Genomic DNA, 26,790 nt, shown 5'->3' with positions numbered 1-26,790 from the left:
GGAACAAAGTCCAAAGCTTGTAAAGTTGCCTGTCTGGTTTGGCAAAGGGAAAACACACGCTTGGTTATGGGATTCCTCCAACAGTTACAGTAAATACAGGTCTTCCAGTGCAAGGGTGGAGGGAAACCCCACTTTACAATTCACATTTTGAAGTGCTTTTCAGTATATGCGACCTTCCTCTCTGAATCAAAATTTCTTTAATGCATGACCTAGAGATGCCACCAAAATTACCATGCCTTCTGGACATGCTCTGCCCAGCCACTTTGCCCTTTAGGTTTCGGAGCCACAAGCGGCCAATTACCCACTTGCCTCCACATGCCCAGAAGCACACTGTGAGTCACACTAATGCTGTGTGACCAAAATTCCTTCACTGGCTTCAGACATTATTAATAAAGGATCTGCTTCTTTGCACGGGCTGCTCACTGGGGAAATCCCAAAAGCGAAGCTTGTGGAGTGGAGGGTTTCAGTAGAACAGCAGCGCTCAACTGAGAGGTGAGTCACTCTTCCCAGAAGGGTTCAAAAGCAGGTCAGGCATGTTCAGAAAAGTGCTTTTGGCTTTTTATCTTTTTTTTTTTTTTTTTTCCCCCTGTCTTCTCCTCCTCCTCTGTTTATACTTGTGTCTAGCCATTAGCATTCCTGTCGGTGTTAAAAGCCTTCAGCTGAGATTCCGGCCCCTTTTACAACTGTACCATGAAACAGCAGGACCTCTGCCCCAGAAACTTGCACTGTGAGCAGGCCATGCATGAGAAAGGGAAAGGCAGGAATCTTTTTCGATTGAGGAAGAACTGACATGAGAAGAACGAAGTGATTCATCCAAGCTTACTTGGAAACCAAAGCCGCTCAGCCTTATCTACTGCCTTGCTGCTCTCGCCCGTTTACCTTTTGCTGGAAATAGGATGCCAGTGGTGTCAACCTTGCTGCCTTTAGGCAGCCAAACGCCACTTTTATCAATACCTTCTGAGAACGAAGGAAGTTGCAAGCGTCCTAACTCTGTGTGGTTTCCTCTGTTGGCAAACTGCTGGTCACAGTTCTCAATCTGGCACTAACAAGACATTTTTTCCTCTTTGAAACGTGTAAAAGAGAGGGTATGGGCTTTGTTCAGGGGATGCAAGGAGTGCTCTGCCACTTTCTTGTGCTTTTAAGCTGAAGTGCAGTGCTGAGGGTCTTGAAGACACTGGATCCCTACCTACCTGGTGAATGGTTTACAAATAACCATGGTTCTGGTAGAACAGCAGCCGTCTGGGGGGACCGCTGCCTCCTGGTTTTTGAGTCGCGACACCGTAATCAATAACATCGGCTAAAGGCCTGCGGTTAGACTTAACCACGCGTCAGTGTTTATGCCAGAAAGAGACGGAGAAAGCCGAGGAACTTTAACCGCTTCGTGCGAGATTTTCTCACGTCGACCGCACGCCGTAGGCAGGCACGCGGGGCTCTGAGGGCGCCCGTACCGCATGTGGTCAGGGCTGCGAGCCGCCGCGGCGGGCATGAGGGCTCTGGGTGAAGGAGAGAAGGAGGGAGAGAAGAGAGGGAGGAAGGAGGGAAGGAAGGAAGGAAAGAAGGGATGAAGGGAGGGAGAAAGGAGAGAGGGGAGGGAGGGGGGGAGGGAGGGAGGGAGGGAGGGAGGGAAGAAGGAAGGAAGGAGGAAAGAAGGAAGGGAAGGAAGGAAGGGAGGGAGGATGGATGTATGGGAGGGAGGGAAGATGGAAGGAAGGAAGGGAAGATGGGAGAGAGGGAGGGAGGACAGAAGGGAGGGAGGATGTAAGGAAGGCAGGGGGGTAGCAGGGAGGCCATCAGGCAGCCCAGGCTGCAGGCACCCAGCCCGGAGCCGCCCCAGGCGTGGCCGCGGCCGGGACCCGCCTCGCTGGAGGCGGAGGAGGAGGAGGAGGAGCGGGGCCGGGGCGGTGGCTGCGGCCCGGCTCAGGCCCGGTTCCCCCCCGGTTCTCCGCGCCCGGCCCCGCTCCTCCGGGGCCGCGCTGCCGCCGAGGGGCGAGCGGGGCCGGCGCGACGCTAGCCCGGGGCCGGGCCATGCCGTGGCGGGCGCTGCTCCTCTCCTTCCTCCTCCTTCTCCTCATCCTCCTCCTCCTCGGCCCGGCCCGGGCTTCGGGTGAAGGTGCGTGGGGCAGGGCGCCGGGGCGGGCCGGGAGGGGGCTCCGGGGGGGAGCCGCCGTGCCGCGGGGTGGGCTCGGGGGGAGGGTTGGTGCAAGCGCTGCGGCGTTTGGTGCGCTGGGCTGGCTGCCACGGGACCCCGAGAGCCCCATCTGGGACCCCGAGAGCCCCATCTGGGACCCCGAGAGCCCCATCTGGGACCCTAAGTCTCAGGGGTGCTGTTGGGCTCAGCCAACGTGGGAGGCTTCCCCTGTCCAAGCAGAGCCTGAGCTATACAGCTGAGGAGCCAGCACGCTTCTGCCTTTGGGACGGATCCCCGCAAGCAGGCAGGAGCGGCTGTGTCAGCCCTGGCCGACCCGTGTGTGTGCTGCGGGGTCATTGCTCCGCTACCCTGCAACCTCCGCGCCCGCTCCTGCTCTCCCCTGTTTGCTGATGGCTTCCCAGGGAGCTGCTGTGGTGTTTGGCCAGCTCAGGGCCTCCTCCTCGTCCTGCTGGGGTGTCTTTGTCCCTGTGGAGAAGGGGGAGCTGTGCCTTGAAATCCAACCAGAAGCAATGGCCAGCTGCTGTCGGCCATCCCCATTTGGCCACACACTTCTGTGAGTCATTCTTTTACAGGCTTTGCTGCCTGCCTGGCAGCGTGAGGAGCCAGTTCAGTAAGCTACGACAGCTGAAGTCCAGCAGAAAAGAGAAAAAAAAAAAAAAAAGGCTACTTCCTTCTTTGCCAAAATGGTGCATCCCGAGGCTGATGCAGGGTTCAGAAGTCACTCGGGAGCAGGCACAGAGGCTGTGAAACCAGCAGCTAGGCCAGGCTGGCCTGGTTTCACTCGCCGTAACCTGTGGCTTCACGCTCGGCTATGTGAAAGTTTTGACTTGTGGCTTGAAGCGTCGAGAAGTGTGGGTATCAGGAGGAAAGAGGCTGAGGCTTGTTTGGCAGGTGCTTTGAAAGCAGCTTCTCTGTGGGGCAGGGAGGAAGGAGGACAGGGCGCTTCTGCCCATCCCTGGGTGAGGTGGCTTGTGTTTGGGGCGTGTTTCCAGGACGCTTGCATACGTAGGTGCTTTCTGCCGAAGTGTGTGCTCTGTTGCCTTGGTAGTACAAATTAATGATCCTTAAAGAGTTCAGGAATTTACATTTCTGAGTGCTAATCTAAGGTAAGGTAACGAGGGTGCAGTCCTGATAGCAGAGAAAACGAACCATCTGCCCTCATCCTTCATTACTCTATTTTATTTTTTTTTTAGAGGGAGAAAAAAATTCTAATACTTGTATTTTGATCTGGCAACCTTCTTGAATTTTGTAAAATTAGCTTGTATCGGATGTCTGACAGTGCAGATTACTGATGGTGTGAGATACCTTGCCACATGCCAGACCAGCAGCGACAGAATCTCTGTGGCTAGAAAGTGAAAACTTTTCTTGAATGAAAGTTTCCAAGTAGCTTTTAAAATACACAAGATTAATAGCTTAGGTAGCATTTCTAACTGTAACTTTAAAGAATCTCAAGCTTACAAAGCTGAACGGTGCCTCTGCAATGTCATGTAATGTGTGTTTACTTAAGAGCACTACACGAAAGCTGCGGCTAAGAAACTAGGAAAATACCCAATTAAAACTTGGAGAGTGTAACCATTTTTTTCATATTTGGGACTTGGGGTTTAATGCACAACTTCATGAAGATTTGTATGGTTTCTGTCCTGTGTGTGAAGGATGTTAAGATGCTGGTGTTAGGCCTCTTCTCAAAGGTAGCACTGTCGGCAGCAGTGACAAAATCAGATGTGGAAATAAAAATTCAAAGCTATTCCAATATTCCCGCAGAAGGATGGGCCAGAATTCCCCATGAGTGCTCTATCTTCGGATATTTGTGTATAAATAAACGAACTATATCTTAGGAGAATATTGTCTTGAGAGCAACACCAACGAAAGGAAGCCTTACCACGTGGGCTATCGTGTCACGTCATGGCCATCTTTGAGCTTTGGACCTGTAGGCCCAATGTGCCTTGTGGAGTAGGTGATCGCTATGTGGACTGATACTAGCCAGGCGTGGAAGGAGAGCCTTCTTCCCTCGAGGAAAGGCAGGCCGTGAAGGTGCTCGTCTCCCTCCTGAGGGGTTTCGGGGCTGCCTGCAGAAAGCCCCAAGCACCTGGGCTGGTGGCGGAGGGCTGGCTGCAGACCCCACGTGCCCCTTCCCACTGAGCCACAGCAGTTCTGTGATTCACGGAGTGAGGTTTTTCTGGTCATAAAAGACGCTTGCTAACCGTGTTTTCATCTCTTCCTCAGCTCAGCCTACGTGCTGGGTAATCTTGACATCTTTGGGCTCTCCCATCTCCTTATCACCGTTCTCCTTGCCTTTCAGTGGCTTGGCTTTGCAGATAGGCCAGCTATTGCCTCTCTCCATGTGCCTTTTTTACAGCCCCAGCTCCGTGCCTGGCCTTTGGCAGTGCCAAGCAGACGGCTGCTTCCTCCGCCCTGCTCGGGGTGGCAGGGGTGTGCCCGCTCCCTGTGCTGGAGGACTGCCATTTGCTTTCAACTTCTGTGTCGTTCACTTCCTGACAAGCTGCCTGAAAGCACTTGAGATCTTACATCAGTCCCCGGACCGTACAACGTGACCAAATTTGGCTGGATGTGTTCCTGCTAGTGGAAGATGCACCTCTAACAGAGGTTTCTGTCCTTATCTGTGGTGTGACACCTGTTTCAAAACTGGCAACGCTTCAGGCTCCCAAATAGAATGGGTGCAACCCTAACCCTATAACCCTAACCTGTAATCATGAATATTTAAGTTGGGGAAGAAACATTTTCTTCTTCCACTGGAAAAGTTTGCTCAAAAGCTTCATTGAAGCAACCTTGACGTTTTCAACCAAGCTAGCAAGAGGCAGATTATCCAGAAAAATGTGTTCTGAGTTGGTAACACAGTAGGGTTGAGAGAGAACTGAAATAGCGACAAGTGACTGCGGACCCAAAGTTATGGTTTTTGGGGGGAGTTGGATAGGGTTAATTCTTTTTTATTGGACTTGATGGTTCCGGAGCTGTATTCTATATGGAACAAATCAGTTGCAATTCAGTGCTTTGTGGATAGCAGGGACTTAAATGTACCAGTGCACTTAGAAATGGAATGAGAAGTGGTTTTGCCTGCAAAGCAGCTAAAATGTAACGTGGTGATGGAACTTGGAGACAAAAGGTTAATTAAGTGTACTTGAATGTTTTAATAATTATTTTTATTTCTTTTCATGTTTTAGACTCTTCTCCACGTTTACCAGCACCCAAGGATGTAAAGGTTTATTCCTATAACTTCCAGAACACGCTGAGGTGGTCTCCTGTTAAAGTAGAGAGAGGCGTGGTGTTATATACAGTCCATTTTAAAACGTAAGTAAATAGTTCCAAAAACCAACCAAACTGATTTTGCTCTAATCCAGTAACACCCTTAGTTTTTAAAAAGTTGCTGAAAATGAAGAAGCATAGGAATGAACAAATGAGTTGTTTATTACAGGTGTTTTACGTGTATCTGACAGCATCTTCTGAAGTCTGAGAATCTCTTAGCCTCTGACACTTCCACTAAATTGAGTAAAGATTGGATACCTGAAGAGCACCCAGCAAAGCTGCGTGGTTTCCCATGTCATTCTCCCTCACTAATTGTAGTTCTGATACTGAAGGGGTGCAGGTGCTGAAAGGGCTGTAGGATAAACGCTTGTGAAAGCAGTAGTTTCGTTACATATCCTTTTGTTACTAAAGTCTTCCAGGTGTGTGGGAGTGTATTTCAGAGCTCAGCTAGTTGCACCGTTCTGTATTCATCCTCTGGTTTGTGTTGCAGAGGGGCCTTTAACCAGTGGGATGAGATGAACTGCACCCGCATCGCCCGGACTGAGTGCAGTTTCCCCCTGTCACTGAATGAGCGTCTCTGGACGTTTATTTTGCGTGTGAGGTCTGAGCTGGGGCAAATGACTTCTGACTGGGTGGAAACGGATCCATTTGTGGCAGAGAGAGACAGTAAGTGGCATTTATGATTTCAGTAGGTCTCTCAAAGGAGACTTGTGTCATCTGTTCCTGGATTTTTCACTCTATGGTGTACAAGAGCTAAGTGAGAGAACTGTAGGTGCTCAGTTAGCAACGACTTCAGAGAATCTCAGTACATGACAAGGAATTTGATGCACATCAGTTCCTCTGCAGTGGTGTTAGCAGCACATTCCTTCAGCAGTTGTATTGAAAGAGAAACCTGTTCCTGATGAGTTTCCTTGCATGGCCAAGCCTTACAAGCGTTACGACCTGCATTATGTTAGAGAGTTTTTCTTATTTTCTCACTCAGCACTGGCACATGCACACACGTACCCCCTGGATTTGTGGCAGCCTCAGTGCAAACTACCTGTTTCTGTTGAACAGATCTCTTTTCTAACAAGCCTAAACTGCCATGGCTACAGTTCAGGAGGGCACACTTGAAATCCTATTAAATGTGTGAACAAGCATATCGCTGTTCTTTGTAAGAACAAAGGCCTTGCCTTGCTGTGATTGCTTTCAGGATTCAGAGAAGATAAATGTTGAGTTTAAAAAAGCCTCCGAAATATTAATGAAGCTGCAGAACAGTCTTTTAGGTTGCATTTTCCTGTAGGCTGTGATGAGTAACGGTGCTCCATATTGGGAAGAGCCTGATGCTTTCCCTGGTAATGAAGAGCACGGGGGTGGGGAGCTGCCTGAGTCCTGACTGAAGAGTACAGCTGATTGTTTGCGTAGGGGGAGGGTGGTATCTCTGGGGAGTTAGGAAGGCTAATGGGAATACAGGACAAAGGGGTGGCTTAGTCTGGGGAGATGCTTGTGTGTCTGGTCCTTGGGGGGTAGGAGGGATGTTATCTGATCGTTGGTGTGTGACCAGCCGTGGGATCAGTTACCAGACACCCAGACTGGGGGCCGTTCTGTGCCTGTACCATTTGGATCGGTCCTGCTTGAGACAGCAGCAAAGGGAATTAGTGAGAACACGCACCGAGGCGTTTGCAGTTGTACAGAAACAGGAAGTAGAAAGAAACTGAAATGTCTGTACCAATATAAAGATCATGGAGGCCAATCTTCTCCAAAGTAACAGTGAACAGAGCAGGTTCTGATGGTTTTTTGAGGCGAAACAAGCAATAATTTCATGCAAGGATTCATTTTTATTAGTAGTTTCCCCTCTCTAGTGTGCAAGCAGCCAATTATTTTAATATATGCACTAGTGTTTTTATTTTGAGATCCTGGAGTGCTTTACAAATGCTGATAAACTTAACTAATGAAGGAGAAACAAAGGATAAATGACTAGTGACCATACATAGTCTGTGATTGCACAAGCCTCTTGTCTTAGGAATGACAATGCTTTGTAAAGTATTTTCATGATTTAGACCTCGGAGTACCTCAACTTCCAACCTGTTAACCCCTCCAAACAATGTGTTTTTAAAGAACATGGAATATGTGGTTTAACTGGCCATTTGAAGAAAAACAAATAAAAACCTCTATCATCATTATCTACAGGTAGATTCAGATCCATACTAGTGAAGATTTACTTAATTTCCAGGGAGAGTTACCTAAAAAATTTATTATCTAATTTCATTTATGCTTTCAGGTATTTTTTATGTTGCGTTTGCAATACAAGATTTCTTAAACGCATGAAGTAGTTGAGAAAACGTTCCCTTTCTTGAGGAGAAAGCTGCTGATACCTGGTATATTTGCTGAGTATAAGAGGCTCTAGGTCAAGCTGGACATGCTATGATGAGCTGTTCAGCATCCCAGAGGTTCACTGCTCTCTCTGCTTGTTTTCAGCTACCATAGGGCCCCCTAAAGTGAACAGCGTGATTGTAAGCTCTGACTCACTGCTCATTAGCGTCTCACCCCCTTTTGAATCCGAAGAAGGTACTGTCCAGTATAAAGTGTCCTACTGGGAGAATGCAACGACTGCTACTAAAGAAGTAAGAATTACGTCTAATTTATTTTGTTCTTAATGCCTCTGTGACTACGAGGTAAGTCAGCATCTCTTGGCAAAACAGCAGAAATGGAGGAAGAAACCAAACGTGGTTTGTTTTTTTTTCCTCTAATAGCAAAGGCCACCACTTGGTGGCCTGAAAATGAGTTATTCTGGTCTTTTAGCATAGCACTGAATGTGTTTAACAAAACTTTCAGGAAACATCTGTGGTTTTTTTTTTTTTAGTTTCCTCTGTATGAAATCAGGTTAAATTGCATTGCTGTTCAAATAAGAGATCCACAAAGTGTCGAAGGTGGCTTAAAAATGGCATTTAGATTCCAAAGTTTACTTAGGCATTTTAGAAAAAGCTAGAGAATACTTGCTCCTTTCCTGTGCTGGGCTTGCTTGTGCTGGTGGCTTCAGTATCAGGCTGCCTTGGCCTGGCGCTGCCTTTCCTCCTAGGGCAGAGAAAGACAGATTTATGAGAAACGTGGTGGACACAGGTGGGATGAGCTGTCCCTGTTCAGACTGAGACTGAAGAGGGTTTGATATATTTCATTGCGTGCCTGTGCTGCTGTCTTTTTTTTTTTTCTTTTAAATAAAAATAAAAAAGGAAGAAGAATTAAAAAAAAAAGACATTCTCAAGTCTAATGCTTGAAAAGCAGAAGCAGAAAACATTTTTCAAGCCTTGTGCATCAAAGGCCTTGCCAAATCTGAAACGCCTCCACTTCCTTCCTCCCTTGCACAAGCATGTATTTTTTCTGACATGTATAAAATACTTCTGTGTTTGATGTTCAGATAAGATGTAACTCTTTTATGATAATTCAGGCTTCACTGAGGTCCTTCTTCCAGCCCCTCATAGGTTAAAAATCCACAAAAGATTGGCCTTGGAGGTTTTGTGCTGTCCATCAGCTGTTTTTCATGGCACTAGAAGGAGCTGACGTGGCTGAAGCTCTGCGCTGAAGTGCACTTCTGCCAGCTTCCTCCAGTGCTGGAGACATTTCTCATGGCTTGCTTTTTCTTCCCCCTTCTTTATGTTATATTCACTGCCGGAGGTGTCACAGAAGCTGCGTGAAAGCATCCAGCAGTGTGTCATGGATAAAGCGAGACTTCACATCAGTTTCTATGCCTTTGCTGTTCATGCCTGTGTAGATGGTTTTACATGGTCAGGCTTCATTTCATTTAAAAAATAATAAAATTTCAAACACGGTGAAGAAGGAAAGTTGAAATATATTTCACTCATTCTCTTGAAATGTGAAGGAAAGATGAATTATGGAAAAAAAAATGTTTTTTTGAATGATAAATATGGGGAGGAGAATTGCGTTGAAGGCCGATTTTTATAGTAACACCTCCATTTTTCTTTTGTCTTTTAAACAGGAGATGTGGGTGAACAATGCACTGTTCAAAATCGAAAATCTAAAGCAAATGACACTTTATTGTTTTACGATTGAAATAGAACTGGTGAAGTATTTACATGAGCAGATCCCTGGACTGCAGAGAATCCCGGAGTGTTACAGAACTCCAATGAATGGTACAAGTCTGTTTTCGCTACTTTTCTTATATGATGGGGATGGGTGTAGGACATGAGCCTTAGCTGGTGTAACTTGGTCAGTCACGTACCCGTATTTGGCAGGTATGTTAAGAGGGCACCACTGATGGTAGTTCACAGTTGTCGTTAATGGCAAATTAATGAGGAATTTTTCAGTCCCTAGTTGAGGGTCTTTGTTATACTCTTCCCCTTGTCCTTTTCTTTTACAAAAGCTGTTACGACCACATAAAATATACGTAAAAAGAAAACACAACTACTTGGTCATTAGAGGACACTGTTGATGAAGGAGATGGTGTTACTCATGCAGATCCTCACCCTCTGCCACTGCCTCCTGCAGGACAGGAACATCCCCCTCCTCTTTGACCATCTTTCTTTGACATTTTTTGGGTACAAAATATAAAATAGGACAAGGGAAAGAGGAGGCATCTGCAATCTGCAAGGTAACAGCATTTGTCCCTCTCTTGAATCCTGCGTGATGTCCAACACCCAGACTTCGCAGAACCTCAGCGTGCTTTAAAAGCACGGGTACACGTGTAGGTGAAACCTGCTCGTGGGGTTTCTGGTGCCTTGGGCTGCGTGGGTGAGGGGAGGAAGCTGGTGATTTCTGGAACCACAGAAGAAGCTAATAAGGTGTTCGAAGTGCATCCATAGCAGGGCTGCGACCTTAACCTGGGAAATCATAGCTTGATTGCCGGGGATGCTAAGTTTCAGCTTGCTGTGTGTTGCTTTCGGTATGAGGTTGTACAAGTAAGAACCAACCTTGTTTTCTTTTTCAGAGACGACCAGAGTTGTGTATATTATAACAACATTTACGTTGGTTGGCCTCGTTTTAATTCTCATGATAATCGGTTTGTTTTTTCTATCGAGACACCACAAAACAATCAAGTATTTGTGTCAGCCACCTTTAAAAATCCCGTCACACATTGAAGAGGTACGTGTAGACATTTTATTTCTCTTCCCCCTCCCAAGCCCTCCTGCAAAAGACAGGGATGGTCTTGGAGCAAGCATGAACAAAGCTAGTTGTTGCAGAACAGAAACAGATACAAGCAATTGCTGATTTAAGTATAAAATGTTTGCTCTAGTGTGATCTCCCATTTTATTCCTCTTCTACTCATCTGTGTTATTTTATTTTCTGTACTAAGATACAAATACTGGTGTAATCCTGTTACAAAACTGGAATAAGGTTCTCTTCCTTGTCTACACCTTGTCCACCCTTTTCTTTGCTGACCTAACTCACCTACCCTGAATCAGTTGCTCACTTTAGTCAGAAAGCTTTTGTGTGCTGTAGAACGTACATAAGACCTAGGTCTCTGATTAGAAATTAAATACAGGAATTGGACACTGATCAATTTAATAGCAAGGACTGACTTGAAGACTAAAGGCTGCCTGGGGAAGTGTTCTTGGCTTTTTTTTTTTTTTCTGTAGTTTTACGCAGTACTCAGCTAAAAAAAATATCCCAGGACTTCTTTCTCATTGCAGCTCACACATTTCTGTACTAAACAAGGTTGTTTCAGTCCTGATCATCTTCCCCTTTTTTTAAATATGAAATACTCTTTTAAATCAAGAACTGGGCTTAAAGTTCTTGCTCTTCTGTGCTTGTATTTGCTTGTGTGTATCTCTGTGCCACAGCAGTCCATTGTACAATGTTTGTTCTTTGATTGCAGAGCTGTTTTTCCAGATTTTTATAGAAAAATAGGTAAATGAATCTGGACTTCTGCAGAGCAAATCATTTTCTCCCTTCCTGCATTTGATGGGGGCTCTGTGAAGACAGCTATATTGCATATCATGCAAAGCAAAGCTTTTTGCATGACAAGCAAGCAATTTCCTAAATGTATATTTCTAAAAGGAATCAACCAGCCTGGGGCTTCTCCTCTTAAAACACTTCCCTTTCGTACAAAATACTAATTATTTTTGGGCAGTTTCATATGCACTTTTACAGGCTTTCAGAAAAATCACGTTTATTTTACAGAAGTATCCAAGCTTTCAGCATCAGACTTGCAGGGAGCAGATCTACCACAGAAACTACTTTACATAGGAAGGCAAAATCAAGGTTCCTTTATGTCTTGAATTTGTTAAAATATATGTATAGGAGCTTCCCATATAAGACATTTATTTTTAATACATATGAAGAAATAATCCTGACGCTTATTATCCTCGCCATGATCACAGAGAAAGTGGTGCCCTAAATTGAAAGCAGGGTTAATTTTGGCCAGTGACAGAGATGATTTGAGCTGTGGTCCTGTCTCAGCCAGATTATGGCAACTCCTACAGTATGAAACAAGCTTTTGTGTAATACCATACGCTACATCAGTCTTTTGAGAATGTGAAGGTTATTTTTTAACCAATGGCAGACTGCTGTCTCAGTACATGAGGTGGTAGGTGGCTCTACTTCCTCTCAAAATACAAGATCGATTTAGTAACAAGGAGAGTCTATGGGGGTAACAAGGAACAAAATATTTTCTCTGGACTCCATTTTTTTTCCTAACCTTTCCATGATTAAAAATTACATAAATTCACTGTAAAGCTGATGATTTACTTTTTACTTTTACATCCCCTCTGCAATTAACTGCAAGAGAGAAATGACACTAGAGTTTTCTGGTAACGATAAAAGGTGCAGATCTGCCTTGTTTCACGCTGAACAAAGCAGGATCTTCTCTCATTTGCCCTGTCAGTGTTTCAGACGAGCCATTAGTTGGTAGGTTCCTGCAGTTGACCCCAGCAGTGTAATTAAAAAAGATCTTTTCTTTTGTGCTTTGTTCTTAACTAGTAGGAATTTGCTTAAACTGACAAGAATATTAGCCACAGATAAGTTTATCAAAATTGATGAGGTGAGGGGCTGCTTTAACTTGCTTAAATGGCTGTTTGCCTTATTTTGTTGGGAAATGATGCAGTTTTGACTTCCTTCTTATTCAATATAGCCTAAAGGAAATCCAGCATAAAACGCAGCTAGCAGCTGTGTTTGAATTCTGGTCTGCAACAACTTGCCTGGAGCTGGTAGCACTTGCTCTGTCTCTGTAACTTCCAACTACCTGTTAATGTGGATAAATCCCTAAACTGCTGTTTCTTTTTTTTTTCTTTTTTTTCAGTATTTGAGGGACCCTAGCATGCCTCATTTAGAAGCGTTGGAGAACCACCCCGAGGAAGCTCTGCCCGATTCTTATTCTGTTTTGTATTTTGAAGAAGGAAGCAAAGCGTATGGTGACACTTTGGCTGAAGACACTCGTTCACACAGCAGCTCCGGTGAAAGTGAAGTAACTTAAGCGGTACCGCAGCGAAAACGCCTGTTCCCAGTTGCTGCAGAGGCTCCTGCTTGCGAGGGGCGCTGTGCAGTTCCGTGCAGGACAGACAAGGAGCCCTGAACACATAGCCATGGGCAAAGACTTTTGCTTCCTGAGAATAAGGAACCTGAGCCTTTTTTAAAAATGTTTCCTGCTGTGCTACAACATTCTGTCTGCCAAAGAGACTGAAAAGGTGGAAGTTGAAGGGAAGTGAACACTAAATTGCTTTCAGACAGACGGTTATGGTTGTATCATCATTTCTCCCCCCCCTTGAAGCAAAGTACTGAGAAATAATGGCACTTTAGGGTAGGCCCTACTCTAACCTGGAACGTGTTAGGGAGAGAGTAATTGCACCATGAATTACTTCTACTGGGGTTTTTGTCTTGTTCCTATTTGTGAAGTCTGTGTTGCTACTTAAAGTGTATTGTATCCACCCCCCCATGCTTTCCTGAGTCATTCTAAATACAGGAAGTCTGCTGTGACTGCTGCTTCCCTCCAGGCAGAAAGGGCAGGCTAAAAGGAACCTTGACTGTACTTTACCATCTTTATCACCAGCCTGGGCAAAGAACTGCTACAACAAAGACAAGAGATGATAGTTCACTCCTCGCCCTTGGATCTGTGCCGTAATGTTTCTGGGAAGCATTAATCAGTTCCTGCTGTGAGCCGATCACACCCTTCACAGGGAAACAAGCTTTAAAATATGCATTTCTCAGCATCTATTAAAAAAAAAAAAAAGCATCAATAATGATTAGACACTAAAAACTACTTTGTTGATGAGCAGGCTAGTCCTGTGTATCACAGGGTGACTGAGGGTTCTGTTTTGAGGCCCTCAAAGCAGAAACAGGACCACAACTTAAGCCATACATAACAATCCTGTGGGGGTTTAGGAGGTGTCTAATAAGGGTCAGAGACAAAATTACCTACTTCTATACTAAAACAAAGATTGGTTTTATCCCACAAAAGACATCCAACTTCTTGATACAACTTGTTTTTAGAAAAATGAAATAAAATAAATTTGCTTGGTTGGTTACAAGTGACTTCTGGAGGATACTTAACAGGAGCTGTTCACAGAACCAGTCACTGCCACAGCTGTAGGTATCTGGGCTGCTGCTGTCCCACCCCTTCTGGGAACACACAGAGACTAGTGTCAAAAACCAACACCGGTTTGCAGAAGGTTCCTCAGTCTGTTTCCTGGAAGAACTACCCTAATGCCTCGTAATTAGACACCAGGCCAGGACAAGGGGATTATCTGAGGCTTGGCTTCAAGTCTGGTGAGAGCAAATAAAGACCCACAGGAACAACCGATATGCATAATGCAGGCCATAAATAAGAAGGCAATTAAGGCATCTTATGTGAACACAAAACACAACTTGCTGAATACACTTTACTACACAGACTATGTACTAAACTTTTGTTAGAGATGGTTATTTAATATTTCTTACAGAAATAGGCCAAAGTGGGGGGGAGGGGGGACTTTTATTAGGGGTAACTCAAAGGGTAGCTTCACAACTGCAGCTGGTCAAGGCAGAAAACCTAAATTGAGTAATCACTGCTTGTTGTGGACTCTGCTGAACTACCTGCAGTGTAAATATGGACCTGGAGTTAGTCTGATGAATGCCTGCATGATTCTTACACAATAGCTCAGGACAGGGGAAGAAAGTTCTTCCCTGCTGTCTCTTTTTGCCTCTCAGCAGCTAGAGAACATGACCATTCCGATTCAGAAATCAGAAGAGATGATCAGAAGAAAATCAGAAGAGTTGGACATCAGGAACTAGTTGCAGTAAAGCAAGCTGCTGGTAGAAAATGCAGGTACCCTCAGAAAGAAGCTCTTCACCTGGTGGCACACTTAAACTTTCTTAACAAGGAACGTGCATTAAGGCACAAGGAAAGGTTCTTGTGGAGTTAAGCACTTACCTCAAGTTGCCCTGTGCAAGTTACTGTGGCAGGCTGCAGTTGTTTCTCACTTAGGGGGAAAAAATATATATATCCTGGGCTACTGAACAAAAAACTGACAGAACTGAAAACAAAAACCTTGGTTTTAATTATGAAGTGTAAGCAAGCGTCAGACTTGCTTAAAGGTTAGCACTACTAGAGCCAGTGATGGGCTACTTCTGTACAATTATCTTGTGAAATTCGCTATCTGGAGAACATAAGATAAAGTTTATTGCAGTTTTCTGGAATTACAACCAAACAGACAACTTCTGTACAAAGCTACGATGAACACCAGTGAATATCTCGTAACTCACTGCCGGATGATGAAATCAGGATAGAAGTTAGTCTAGCCAGTAGCACAATTTCAGCTGCAGTTATTTGCTTCATATTCTGTCCACTGGAAAGATTCCCACAAGGGAGCAATTAGATGACTAACAGTATACAGTAACCATGCACATAAATTACATTCTGAAGTTTAATGCCATTTGGTCAGCAATCTTGATACATGGAAAGTTATAAAAGCTCTTAGACACAATGTAGATTCGAATGCTTTAAAAACACAGAGAACTTACAAGGAAGTCACCAACAGCAAGATGAATATAAGATCAGTCCGAAGCTATAAAACAGCACTGTTCTCCCTGTCTGTGTGCACCAGCTAGAAGAAACTGGATTGCAATAATGGATGCATTCCCATAAAGTGCCCATGAGATTTAGGGGATACATTTTAACTGGGGCAAGTGGCAGCCCTAAAACTGGCAATTATTTCAACATAAAGATTGTCAGCAATAAATACATACAGTATATTCCCATTTGAAACGCTCACCTTTATTGTCACCTAAGGTAATAGGCAGCAGGATAACGGTTCATTTACCAGCAAAAAGCTATCCCCTGAAGAAAATCTATGCTAGCATAATTTTAAAAGATGTTAGTGTGACTCACATTTATTATTAATATCCCTTAAGTGTGATTGGCATCAGTTCCAGGGTTTTTAAATTCCAGTAAATACAGTAAATGCTAATTGTTATCTATTACACTGAGCAGCACGAAAATAATTCTGTGCTGCTACCGAATTTCATTTGTGCTATAGCAATCAGTCAAGAACAGCTGGTTTGCCATGCAGAACCTACTTAAAATAGGGCCGTGTTTAAAAATTCATAACCTTTTACAAAAAAATAGCTACTTAAGAATTTTATATAACTGTTCAGAAAAATATAAAAACCAACCCTTATCTCAGCATACAAGAGAATTTACCCTCACGAAATTCAGGCTTAGCTGGGTCACTTCCATGAGCTGACTACTCCCTTTCAGGTTCAGCAGCAGCCCTTGCTGTCTACTCTTGAAAAATGAGCTATAGCTGAAGTACGCATAAAAATAACAACCCCTTTCACAGGGTACAGGCTTTGTCCTGCTTATTCACTTGTAGGTTGACAGAAGTCTCTCACACGTGAGGGTTTGGAAGATCAAGTCTTAAGAGTTGATGGAAACATGTATTTGAAGAAATGAGCCTGAAGGTTTCAGAAAGAAAGCCTGACTTTCCCTTTTTAAGATATATACAGTCATATGTACATATTCACAAATCTGTCCTATGAAAAGAGGGAGCTTATTACAGAAACCATAATTTGTCTCAGTTCGTCCAATTTAGAAAGCAAAACGAGAACAAATAAACGTAGATGTATCTACATACTGAGTACAACATAGCAACTACAGAATAGACAATGCTAGACGTGAGCTCTCATCCCCATAACTCTTCTGTTCTTCCAAACTTGTAGATCAGTGTACTAAAGAGGAAAAATAAAAAACAAAAACCAGGTTATACATACGGTGGAAAAGGCCATCTTAATAGTAAGCATACACTCTTACACTGTTCACATTGCAATATTTCTTCAATTGTGTATCTATTTCTTCTATTTCTATTTCACTCACTATGCATTACTAAAACCATGAGATCTAGCTGAAGCTACTGCTCAACTAAAAATAGCCAGTCCTGCAGTACAATTCCTTTTAAAAGGCTGGATGCAACTGCATATTGCTCTGAATCAAAAGAAGTCTGGCAGGGAACAGCCATACTAAATCATAACAGGGGAGATGAAAAATACTAACAACAAAGAGGACAACAGTGAGAAGTAAACAATAAGCTAGACACCTAGGCAATTAACTAGTGAAGAGAACTATTAATACAGCATGATAACCTAAGTAAAAAACTAGCAGAGTAACAATCGGGGCTGAAGCAAAGTCCTGAAGGATACACACAGTTCAAGGAATACAGGTATTATGAGCCAGCATTAAAAGAAGAGGGTGTTTCAATCAAAACAAAAGCTTTGGGCACGGACACTGAGAAGAGCATCACGGATTGACCCTGATCTGGTCCAAGGAAAGGAATCTACAGCAGCAGATGAAAATCTCAAGTGTTACTGCTTAAAGTAAGTAGTGGGATTATTATTTTTTTTTTAAATGTAGTTTGTCTCACAATTTATACCTAGGAAACAAATTTTAAAAGATGAAAGAGAAGAAATCTATAGCATACGGAGATACGGAGTACAATAGAAACTAGGGAAAGACACTTTCAGAAACAAAAAACAGCCTCAGAAGTAAGTTATCAAACTACTGAAATCAGATTGACAATATCAAGTGGATTGAAACTGTTCTCAAAAATCTATCCCCACTGGTATCCATCTCACTTTAGTTATGTGCAAGACTGCAGAAGAGATTTAGGCACTGCTCTTTTCTGTGAGAACACAACTGACTTGCCCAACGAGGCAGCACAGCAGAGCCACCTGATTCAGATCACTGCAAAGCATTTGATATAGTACTAGAAGGAAAATTGTTAGCATGGTAATTTAAGTGAGTGAGAACTTCCAAGAGAGGAGGTTCTGGGAACTTTTTCAGTGACTGAACTTCAGAATTATACTAATGCTTTTATTGTCTTGAATTAATCAAATTCATATATTAGAGAATGCGTTATACATATAAAAAGAGCTGGTATAGATGCATACAAAGTGTCATATAAGGCACTTAATGACATTAAGAGAAATAAAATGAACGGATTTAATATTACAGAACACACCATTATGGTCATAGAAGAAAATTTCATCACTCATCATAACTGAAAGTTCATCCAGTAGAAACAAATTTAAGTGTATCAGTTATCAGACCATCAAATCACTGTTATGAAATAGTCAGGAAAAAGGCAATAGGATATCTCACCTATTGCTGTCAGGATACATGCCAAGGTATTTGTAGTAGAGATGAAAGTATTATTGCTATTATCCAAAGACACTGACAGTATCTCACCCAGAATACTATCTGTACCTTTGGTCATCCACATTCTAGAGCTGTAAATTCAGTAAGATCACAAAGAGCTGAACTAATGAGCACAAGAGGATTGAAGACCCTCTCTGCATAGTACTCTCTTCATCTCTGAGGAGTAAAGAGGGCAGTGTTTCTAAGCACTGGAGGAAGTGGTAGAGAAAGGTAGCAGAGTTTAAAAATAAAGGTTTTAAGAAATAGTTTGGTCGGTTTATAGAACGACTAACGCCACCTCAGTTCTCTGTACGGTCTCAGCTTACTCAGAGACCCAAGAGCTCTCTTACATGCCATCTTCCTCAAGTAAAGGTCAGGCTGGGTAATGAACTGAAATACTGGAGCCCGGCACAGTGAGCAGCAAGCACCACATTGTGGATGGTCAAGTCTGGTGCCAGCCTCAGTTACAATTAATTTTCCTGGGGTAACCGTGCATATGGAAGCAGGCGAGTGCAACGCCCCTTTGGAAGGGAGGAAACTTACCCAGGTAACTTACCTGAAAAATATCAATGCGTTTTGGAAAAACACTGCTAATCCAGGGTAAACATTAGTGTCTGCAAATAAGTAACAAAGGAAATATTAACTTCTTTTGTACTGAAAGAAGTACCTAAAACACTATTCACAGTATTATTCTCTGGCTACAAAATTAGATGGCATTGTTCTAGCAAGAACAGACCACACTTTCATTCCTCTGGATTTTCTGCCTTTCAGCTGACAGCAAAAGTACTTTCTACATAAGTAAAATAAACCTCAACCCCAGAAGACAACCTGTAATTTTTAAAAATGATTTTAGATTTCAATGAAGGGCCTGTTGTTTTTTTTTTTTGTTTGTTTGTTTGTTTTTCCCTATATACAACTTGGTAGTAATTCTTGAATTACAATCACAATTAGTTACCAGTGTGTATATTTTATATACACAAGCGTTCTATACCTGGATTGTTTAAAATGGTTCATAGTGGTAGTTCCTCACTTCAACTCCCTCAAGCATCTCTCATATCCATACAGTAAGGGACTGTGAAGGGTCCAAAAGATTTTCACGTTCTCATTATACAGCAAAAAAAAGACAAGTCAAAAAGAGCTCTTAAACAAACTACTACATCACAAGATAGCTACCAAACTCAAGTGTCAGATTTGATGATCATCCCAGAACAGCAGCCAAGCCCATCTCTTTGCTGAAAAGCTAACCAAGAAGGAAACTTACTCTGTGTAACATATGCTCCAAAAAGAATCCACATTGAAGCAATAAGCGAACCAAACATCAGCATAAAGCCAATGAAGAGCCAGACACGAGCACCTGCAGGAAACAGTAAAACCTCTGAGAACCACACAGAGTACCATCCATTGCAACAGCTGAATCAAGCTGCTACTGTATTGTGACACAGTCCTGCTGAAGATCCCAATGGAAAGGGTTAAACCCAGTATCAATGACAACAGAACCCAAAATTTGCCCTCTTTAGTACAGAAGACACAATTACCAGAAATTTCTCCTCATCTGTAGGGAACACCTGTAACAATGTTTAACATAACTTGTGAGTGGGCTAATTACAAGGTACTTTGCCAAAGCTATAGATTTTCTGAGGTAAGGATGGCATTCCAATAAAAAAACTATAAAAAAACACACAATATTTACAAATTTAGTATTACAAAATACTAAAAAATAAATAAACCAAACCCTTCCTGTGCTTACTTCAGTAACATATTTCCAGAGGGCTGAAATCTGCCGGTTTACTCAATGACCCAAGAGGTCCCTTTGTCTGACACGCCATCCTCCCCAAGCAAAGGTCAGGGCAGGATATGAATTGAAATACAGGGGACTGCACTGACACATTACCTGCTCAAAACGGAGGGGGATGCCATGGAAAATAACCAACCTGCTCGCTCACGGGAAAGGAAAAATATTTATATGCAAAGATTCACTCCAGCAGACTGAAGAATGAAATGCAGGAAAGCATCAAACACTAGCTCAAAATCAGTAAATTCTACCAGATTGCATTCTGCAAATCACACGAACGCAGATGCTGGATTTCACACCGTAATGGAATTACGGATGAACGTAGAGAGAGGACAGCAGGTCCAGAGAAACCACACAATGGGTGACACACAGAGAAAATAATGTCTGCAATGCATTCTAAAATAGGAAGTTCATACTGAACTCAAGCCCCATAGCTTGCCACAAGGCAGAAATTTATTTCTGGGAACAGCTGCACAGGACACACAGAGGAGTTTAGGTGCTCAAGCTATACAGAAGTCAAATTTTCCCAAGCTCACCTCCTTAACAAAGGCAGTACTTACCTTCAAGGGTTAATTTTATACAGAAATTAATTTCACAGAAGTTTTCTCCTCTCCTTAGCTTCTGATTATTTATTTAACCGCCACTCAAAAACAACAAAGCCCTCAATAATCATTCTTTCAATTCAGCAAGACTTCAGAGTTAATTTACCTGTTCTTCCTAAGCATCCATCACTGTAGCTGTCTCCTCTCACCTGAGCATTTGATACAGCATTTATCCTAGGAACAACAAAGTGTATATATTTCAGATTACTAGAAAATCAATTAAAATCCTAAATATAAAGCTAGTGCTTTGGAGGGTTTTGTTTTTTTTAAGATGAAACAAATTCCTGGAATATTACTGGCATTCTGTACAGCCACACATTACTACACCTCTCTTAAGGGAAGGATTCCAACTGGATTTCAAGAAAAATCACGCATTCTTGCAGAACCTTCACCCTAAATCTCAGGAATAATAACAGCCAGTAACACAGTGATCTCTTGCTTGTGATACAAGTTGCTTTTAAATTGCTCTACTTGGCAATGAATACCACAAATATTCAAGTGAGACGCGTCCCATAAGGACAATGTATTTTCTTAAAACAAGTTACACTGCTGTGGAAAAAAAATAAACAAAATTTCCAAATATCAAGTGTTAAGAAGGCCTTGAACATCCAAAACCATCTTATATTCTCTCCACTATTGAATGATTCTCTAAAAAATACTACTTCTCCCTCAAGCCTGCCACATTTACATCTTCATAACAATAATACCACTGCCCTTGCCCGTTTGAAGAAGTTTTGGGCCGCAGAGACAGCTGTAGAAATTGATTAAAAGCAGGGAAAAATGCAAATGTTTTACATTCAGGTATGCAATTGGGCAGAAACACCTGAACTTTGACCTAGGAACCCACTTGCGTAAAGGAAGGTCGGCTTTCTTACATTCAGCCAGAGCACATAAGAAAAGTAATTCACCTTAAACAGGTGGGGGAGGGGGAAACAGGAGGAACAATGAACAAACAGGCACAAAGGCCACAGATTAAAAAAAAAAAAAGGCTGTAACACTGCCATGCAAAAAGGTACAAGATTACTCATAAGTAATTCATAACCAAGAGATTCCCAGTGCTACCATATGCACATGGGCTAGTAAAAACTGTGTTTAACAGCTCATATTTATTTTATAAATAAAGAACTCCCTTTATAAACACTTACATGAAAAAAGCTAGTGTTGAAAACACCCCACAGGTATGGAACGCGTGGTTCATTTGTTCTGGCTTAGGGTACACTACTGCAGCATCTATCATTATCCACCAACCTGTGAAAAACTTAAAATAAAATAACCAGTATTATGAGGCCAGAAGGGTAGAGACTGACAGACAAAACATGTCAAATGTACAGGCATACTACTGGTTTAGTTTTCCTTTACCACATATACACAGCTCTAGAAAGTTACTAGCTTTACATCAGACTCTAAATCTGACAAGCAAGTTCTGAATATACCTCATCAAGGATATTCTCACAGAAGCATTTGAAAATCTGTCATGTTTTCTATTCAAATTACATCTCAGTGTACGGCTAACTTCCCTGTACTTCCTTAAGAACAAGAATCGAGATTCTAAACATACCTTATCCATACTTTATATCTTGTAAGTATTCAAACATATCTAGTTATGCCAAAAACATGCTAGGAACTTCAATCTTTTTTTGAAGGAGAGGTAGCAGAACTGGTCTATTGTTGTCAGACAAATGCAAATTTACGCGATCCATAAAAAAGCTGGCTAACAATTACACTTAATCAAAAACCATCCAAGAAATATATCACATTAAGGTGCAGTTAAAAGTGAAACTTCACAAAATTTGAAACAAACAAACAAACAACATGCAACTGTGTGCCATATTTCCAGATTTCTTAACCCATTTATGATTCACCTCCTCTAAAGGAGGGGGCAAGTACCCATGCGCTCATAACTTACCAATACACCTGCAACTATTGAAGCAACGGCGTTTCTTCTTTCACTCCAGTCGATACACTCACATTCTGGCCACCGGAAATTATCTAAGAACCCTGCCATGTCCTCAAAGATTAGATTGCCTTGCTTAGCTTGGACTTATACATGAATTCTTCCATCAACAGCTGCGTCCTAAGTACCTGAAACACAGCCAACAATGTAGTTAAGGCTAAATAGCAAAATCTTGAGATGTTTGACAAACTGTCCGAAGCATCTTCAAAATAGGTTTGTTTTTGTTTTGGTTTGTTTTTTTTGTTTTTTGTTTTGTTTTTGGGAGGAATTAAATATTGCATATGTTCTATGGGTGCTTTATTGAGCTACATATAATGAAACAACCTACCTCACAAACAGAATTAGAAAATAAAATCTGTATACAAGCCAAACACTTAAGCATTGCACAAGCCAGACACGTAAGCATTGCACACACAAAGCATCGTGTCTGAAACAGAGGAGAAATTCAGTGGAATATGCTGTTTATTTAAATGTATAGAAACACAAAAATGAAAGCAAGTAAAAAAGCAGGTGCAAAAAAAGCAAATATTTCAATCTTAGTTTCACCCTTAAACCGTAACCCTCTCCTGCGTTGGAAGTTAGAATAGAGTAAGATGCACACAAGAGGACTTCACATGCAGAACAAAACTTGGTCTTTGAGTCTGCCTAAGGAATGCTGGATAAGATACATACTCCCAGTCTCTAAATGAGAAAGATAATACAGTGCCTTTCTACCACAGGGGAAAAGAAATCAGCTCAGTGAATCCACTAAATACTAAGAGCAAAGAACATCATGCTTTGCAGATGAGGATCAGTCACACAGAATTATAAACACGGTCAGATTTACACACAGCAAGCAAAGTTGAGCAGTGTTATAAGGCAACCACTGAAACGACAAAGTCCTCAAACGATGTGGTGAGACGGCAGCTGTAACAGGTTCTGTGCTACCCTACTGCTGTTTGCACACTGAGACAGTTAACGGATGTAGTCTGAGTGTCAGAAGCTGGAATATTTACTGTTTTCTGCTTAGCAGTGGCTCACAGCCACGCTTAAGTTTGCCCATCCTACAAACAAAGGGCACCTCCTATGAATAAATATAAAACTTGTCTGTCCCCCTGAACCTACTGCCAGAAATCCATCCACAGTTATGATGCTACCTTGAAGCATTAGAATCAACCAGTCCCAAAGTTACCTTGCACCTGTCAAATATCTGGGCCCAACCCTACAGTTATTCTAGATCACCCTTTCACCTAGCAATTCTCAAATTCCTGTTCTTTCTGCAGCTGTCACACAGAATTGCCGTGCTGTCCTAACACAGATTTACAGCTGTTGCCACAGCCCTAACTTCTTTTCTCCTCTCCAAAGGGTTCCCTACTCACTCCGTTTGTTCCTCACCAGTCCCGGGAAGCGTTACCTCGCTGTGCAGTAATCCCCAGCTCATCCCGCAGTTATCCTCTCTTCCTCCCATAGTCGGTCACCCACAGTGGGGTACAGCTCACGGCTCCCATCGCTGTAGGCTGCATGAATCTCACCCTGCGGTCTGGCTGCCCACAAGCAGGAGTGAACACCTAGACAAATGCACCACACTGTTCTTTCCTCCACTGAACAGACACAAACACTAACAATGGTGTTGTCTTGCTTATAATTACACTTTTGTCACTTTTGGAGTGAGCAAAGCCATATTTTCCCCCAGTTTTTCCTGTAACAGAGCGTTTAAACAGCATTAACACATCTAACCATGTTGTGGCATCTCCCTCCTTGGGCATCCCCAAAAGCCTCCAGAGCTCCCTGCCAGCCTCAGCCTCACCGTGATCCTATGATCCTCAACAAAGAGCCTGGATCGTTCTCACAGAGCTGCAGGAAAAAAATCTTTTTACCGCTACGAAAATGCCCCAGATGAAAAGGCTGACACGAAACAAAACCAATCATTGCCTTCTGTGACTTAAAGGGGTTAGCGAGTTTGTTTTGTCAGCTAAAACAGTGAAACCATCCTCCTGCGCACGAAAAATACAGCCAGCATCGATCCTAAGACCCCTTCAGCTTTACAAAGTCAGCGATGATAAACATCACAGATAATCATAAAGGCAGGTTTGTGCAATGATGTTAAGGGTTTTTAAACACTGGGTGACAAAACAGAGGCATTTTGCTCACTTCAAAAGTCTGACACAACACCTTTCTCAACACCTAATTGTCTTGGGTATCAAATGGACTTTTCAGAACTGCATTAGTGACAAAATTAGTGGAGCTAGGGAGACTAGTACAAAGTTGTGGGTTTTTTTTGTTTTGTTTTTGTTTGTTTTTGGTTTGTTTGTTTGTTTAATACTTTCTAAGGACAGCCTTCTGCCAAAGTATCTTATTTTATCAACGTTGTATTTTTGGTGCTTGACACCGGCTCCCAAACCTGCACTTTGCTTTAATCTCCTCTCTGTGCTCAGAAGGGAAGCACCCAAGATAGCGTGACTAGATGAGATAAACACTATCTGCTGGCAGCCTTTCTACAGCAAAGATGTGTAACCGACTACACAATTTTCCTGTTTCACTGGAATGGCAAGCATGGAGATACACGGCACGGAGAACCTGCAACAGGATACAGACAAACCCCAGAATGATTTCTACACGTGTCTAGTGCTAGAAACAAGCTGCGATTTCACAGAGAAAGCTTACTGCAGGAGTACAGCCAGCAGCAATGGGGAGCAGAAGAGGTAACGCCACTGACCTTTTTATAGTACGATCTAAACATTAACTGATGCTGTCCACAATCCTGCAGCAGAGTCTTTCATATTAGTAATTCAAGAGAACCCCACTTAAGAGTAAATATAATTAAGCATTTCTCTCCGATAGCTCCCTACGATTCTATTCTCTGTGTACAGACTTTGCAGATACACGGCTGGTGATAACACCACCTCTTCCTGAGTTACTGAATGCCAGCCTCGTGCAGCAGCGTGGTTACTCTGCAAGAGGACGTGGCCATCCCTGACCGACCGTGCACCCGACGGAGGGAATGATGAGTAAGGGCTGCGGGCTTCTCGGAACAACAGACGTCAGGAAGCAGGGTGCTGGGGCAATTCAACCAGCCCAAGGTCCAGCCAACAACTTCCCCATGGCAGAGGCGAGGGGGAAGCAAAGAGCACTGCAGACGTGCTGGAAGGGACTGAGAGTGCGGAGCCAGCCTGAGTGCGACAGGTTGGCCACCCGCTCACAAGTCACTGAGCAAACAGCGAGCTGCTACACAGCTCGGTCTGCGGTGTACGCTTCTCAACACAGCAGCAGGGAAGGAAGGAAGGAAGGAAACTATAAGCTGCACCTCAGCCACAAAAGGCCCACGGCACTGCGAAGCTGAGTCTCCACCAAAATCACAGCAGCAAGGCTGAAGACGACAGGTTAATGTGGCACAGACACGGGGTTTAACCCAAATATATCCTTCTGTATGGACAGAACCCTGATGAATTTTCAGAAGGATGGTTTCAAGTTCTCAAAGACAGGGGCTGGACTTTTTTTTACCTGAATACAGGTGTAAAACTCACTCTCCGGTTTTAAACTTTTACCTCCACTACTTCACAGCAAGAAAACAAGCGAGCCCCTTGCATTAGCTGTCCTTTGGTGCCCTTCCTATGATCTGTCTCCTCCCCTTTTCCTCTTGCGGGCAGACAGGCTCTCAAGAAGCATTTCTCAGGTCCAGTAAACAGAAACACAAGAAGAACACTGGCAAGAACGAACTGGCGAGTGAAACGTGACAAGGGCGGTTATAAACCGTAGAAACAACACTTGGCAGGCTGCAGAACTGGGGCTAGGGGTAGCAGCACGCTATTTAGGCGAACGAAGCAGAGCGACAACGTACCACACGCGAAGTTGAGCCCAGAAAGTTGAGCCAGCCGCTCTCTGAAACGCACTCAGCCAACGGCGTTGGACAAAATGTTACAACAGCGGCAGGGCAGCACAGAAAGAAACACACAAAGCGAGCCCAGAGGGAGCTGCCTCACGGCGCACCAGGGCCCAGGAGCCCCCCGCTGCCACAGCGCGGGGCCTCGCGCTCCCTGAGGGGCCGGGGCAGGGGCCGGGGCAGGGGCCGGGGCAGGGCCGGGGCAGGCCGAGCACCCTGCGGCCGCCCCCCGGCCTCCCACAGGCGCCCCCCGGGCAGCCCCGCGCAGTTTCGCTTTCAGTTTCCCCTCACGGCGCTCCGGTACCGCCAGCACCGGCCCCCCAGCCCCTCAGAGTGCCGTGGGGGCGCGCTGCCAGCCCCCGGCCCCCTCAGGAGGGCTCCGGCCGCCCCCGGCCCCTCACGGCCGCCCCCCCCCCCCGCCCAACGGCCGCACGTACCCGCCGCGCCGCGCCGGGCTCTTCCGCCCGCTGCCGGAGGCGGGGCGGGAGCGCGAGGGGAAGGCGCTGAGCGACGCGGCCGCCAGCCAATGGGGAGCCGGAGCCGCGCGCCGCCGGAGGCGGGCTGAGGAAGGGGAGGCG

At 43.9% G+C, this 26,790-nt stretch overlaps 2 protein-coding genes across 4 annotated transcripts; one reads left to right on the top strand and one right to left on the bottom strand.

The window, feature by feature from the left end:
- The first annotated feature begins 1,855 nt into the window (after positions 1-1,855).
- On the top strand, positions 1,856-13,866 carry IFNGR2 (interferon gamma receptor 2). Its single transcript, XM_068689009.1, has 7 exons — positions 1,856-2,110; positions 5,329-5,455; positions 5,901-6,076; positions 7,868-8,013; positions 9,384-9,537; positions 10,332-10,486; positions 12,642-13,866. Exons 1-7 carry the CDS (start codon positions 2,026-2,028, stop codon positions 12,813-12,815), a joined length of 1,017 nt encoding a protein of 338 aa, XP_068545110.1. The 5' UTR covers positions 1,856-2,025; the 3' UTR covers positions 12,816-13,866.
- On the bottom strand, positions 13,559-26,790 carry TMEM50B (transmembrane protein 50B). 3 transcript variants are annotated; one of them, XM_068689017.1, is made up of 7 exons: positions 26,650-26,790; positions 22,306-22,481; positions 21,545-21,657; positions 20,506-20,573; positions 19,267-19,359; positions 18,562-18,619; positions 13,559-16,543 (listed from the first exon to the last, which is right to left on the bottom strand). In XM_068689017.1, exons 2-7 carry the CDS (start codon positions 22,402-22,404, stop codon positions 16,498-16,500), a joined length of 477 nt encoding a protein of 158 aa, XP_068545118.1. In that variant the 5' UTR covers positions 22,405-22,481; positions 26,650-26,790; the 3' UTR covers positions 13,559-16,497. The 3 variants fall into 3 exon arrangements, with proteins under 3 accessions (XP_068545118.1, XP_068545128.1, XP_068545135.1); XM_068689027.1 differs by lacking the exon at positions 26,650-26,790 and adding an exon at positions 26,171-26,512; XM_068689034.1 differs by lacking the exon at positions 26,650-26,790 and adding an exon at positions 23,747-23,770.

Source organism: Anas acuta, chromosome 1, assembly GCF_963932015.1.
Source record: "Anas acuta chromosome 1, bAnaAcu1.1, whole genome shotgun sequence".
Taxonomy (NCBI): Eukaryota; Metazoa; Chordata; class Aves; order Anseriformes; family Anatidae; genus Anas; species Anas acuta.
Note: the sequence above shows the minus strand (reverse complement) of the source record. Positions and strands in the feature narration are given on the sequence as shown.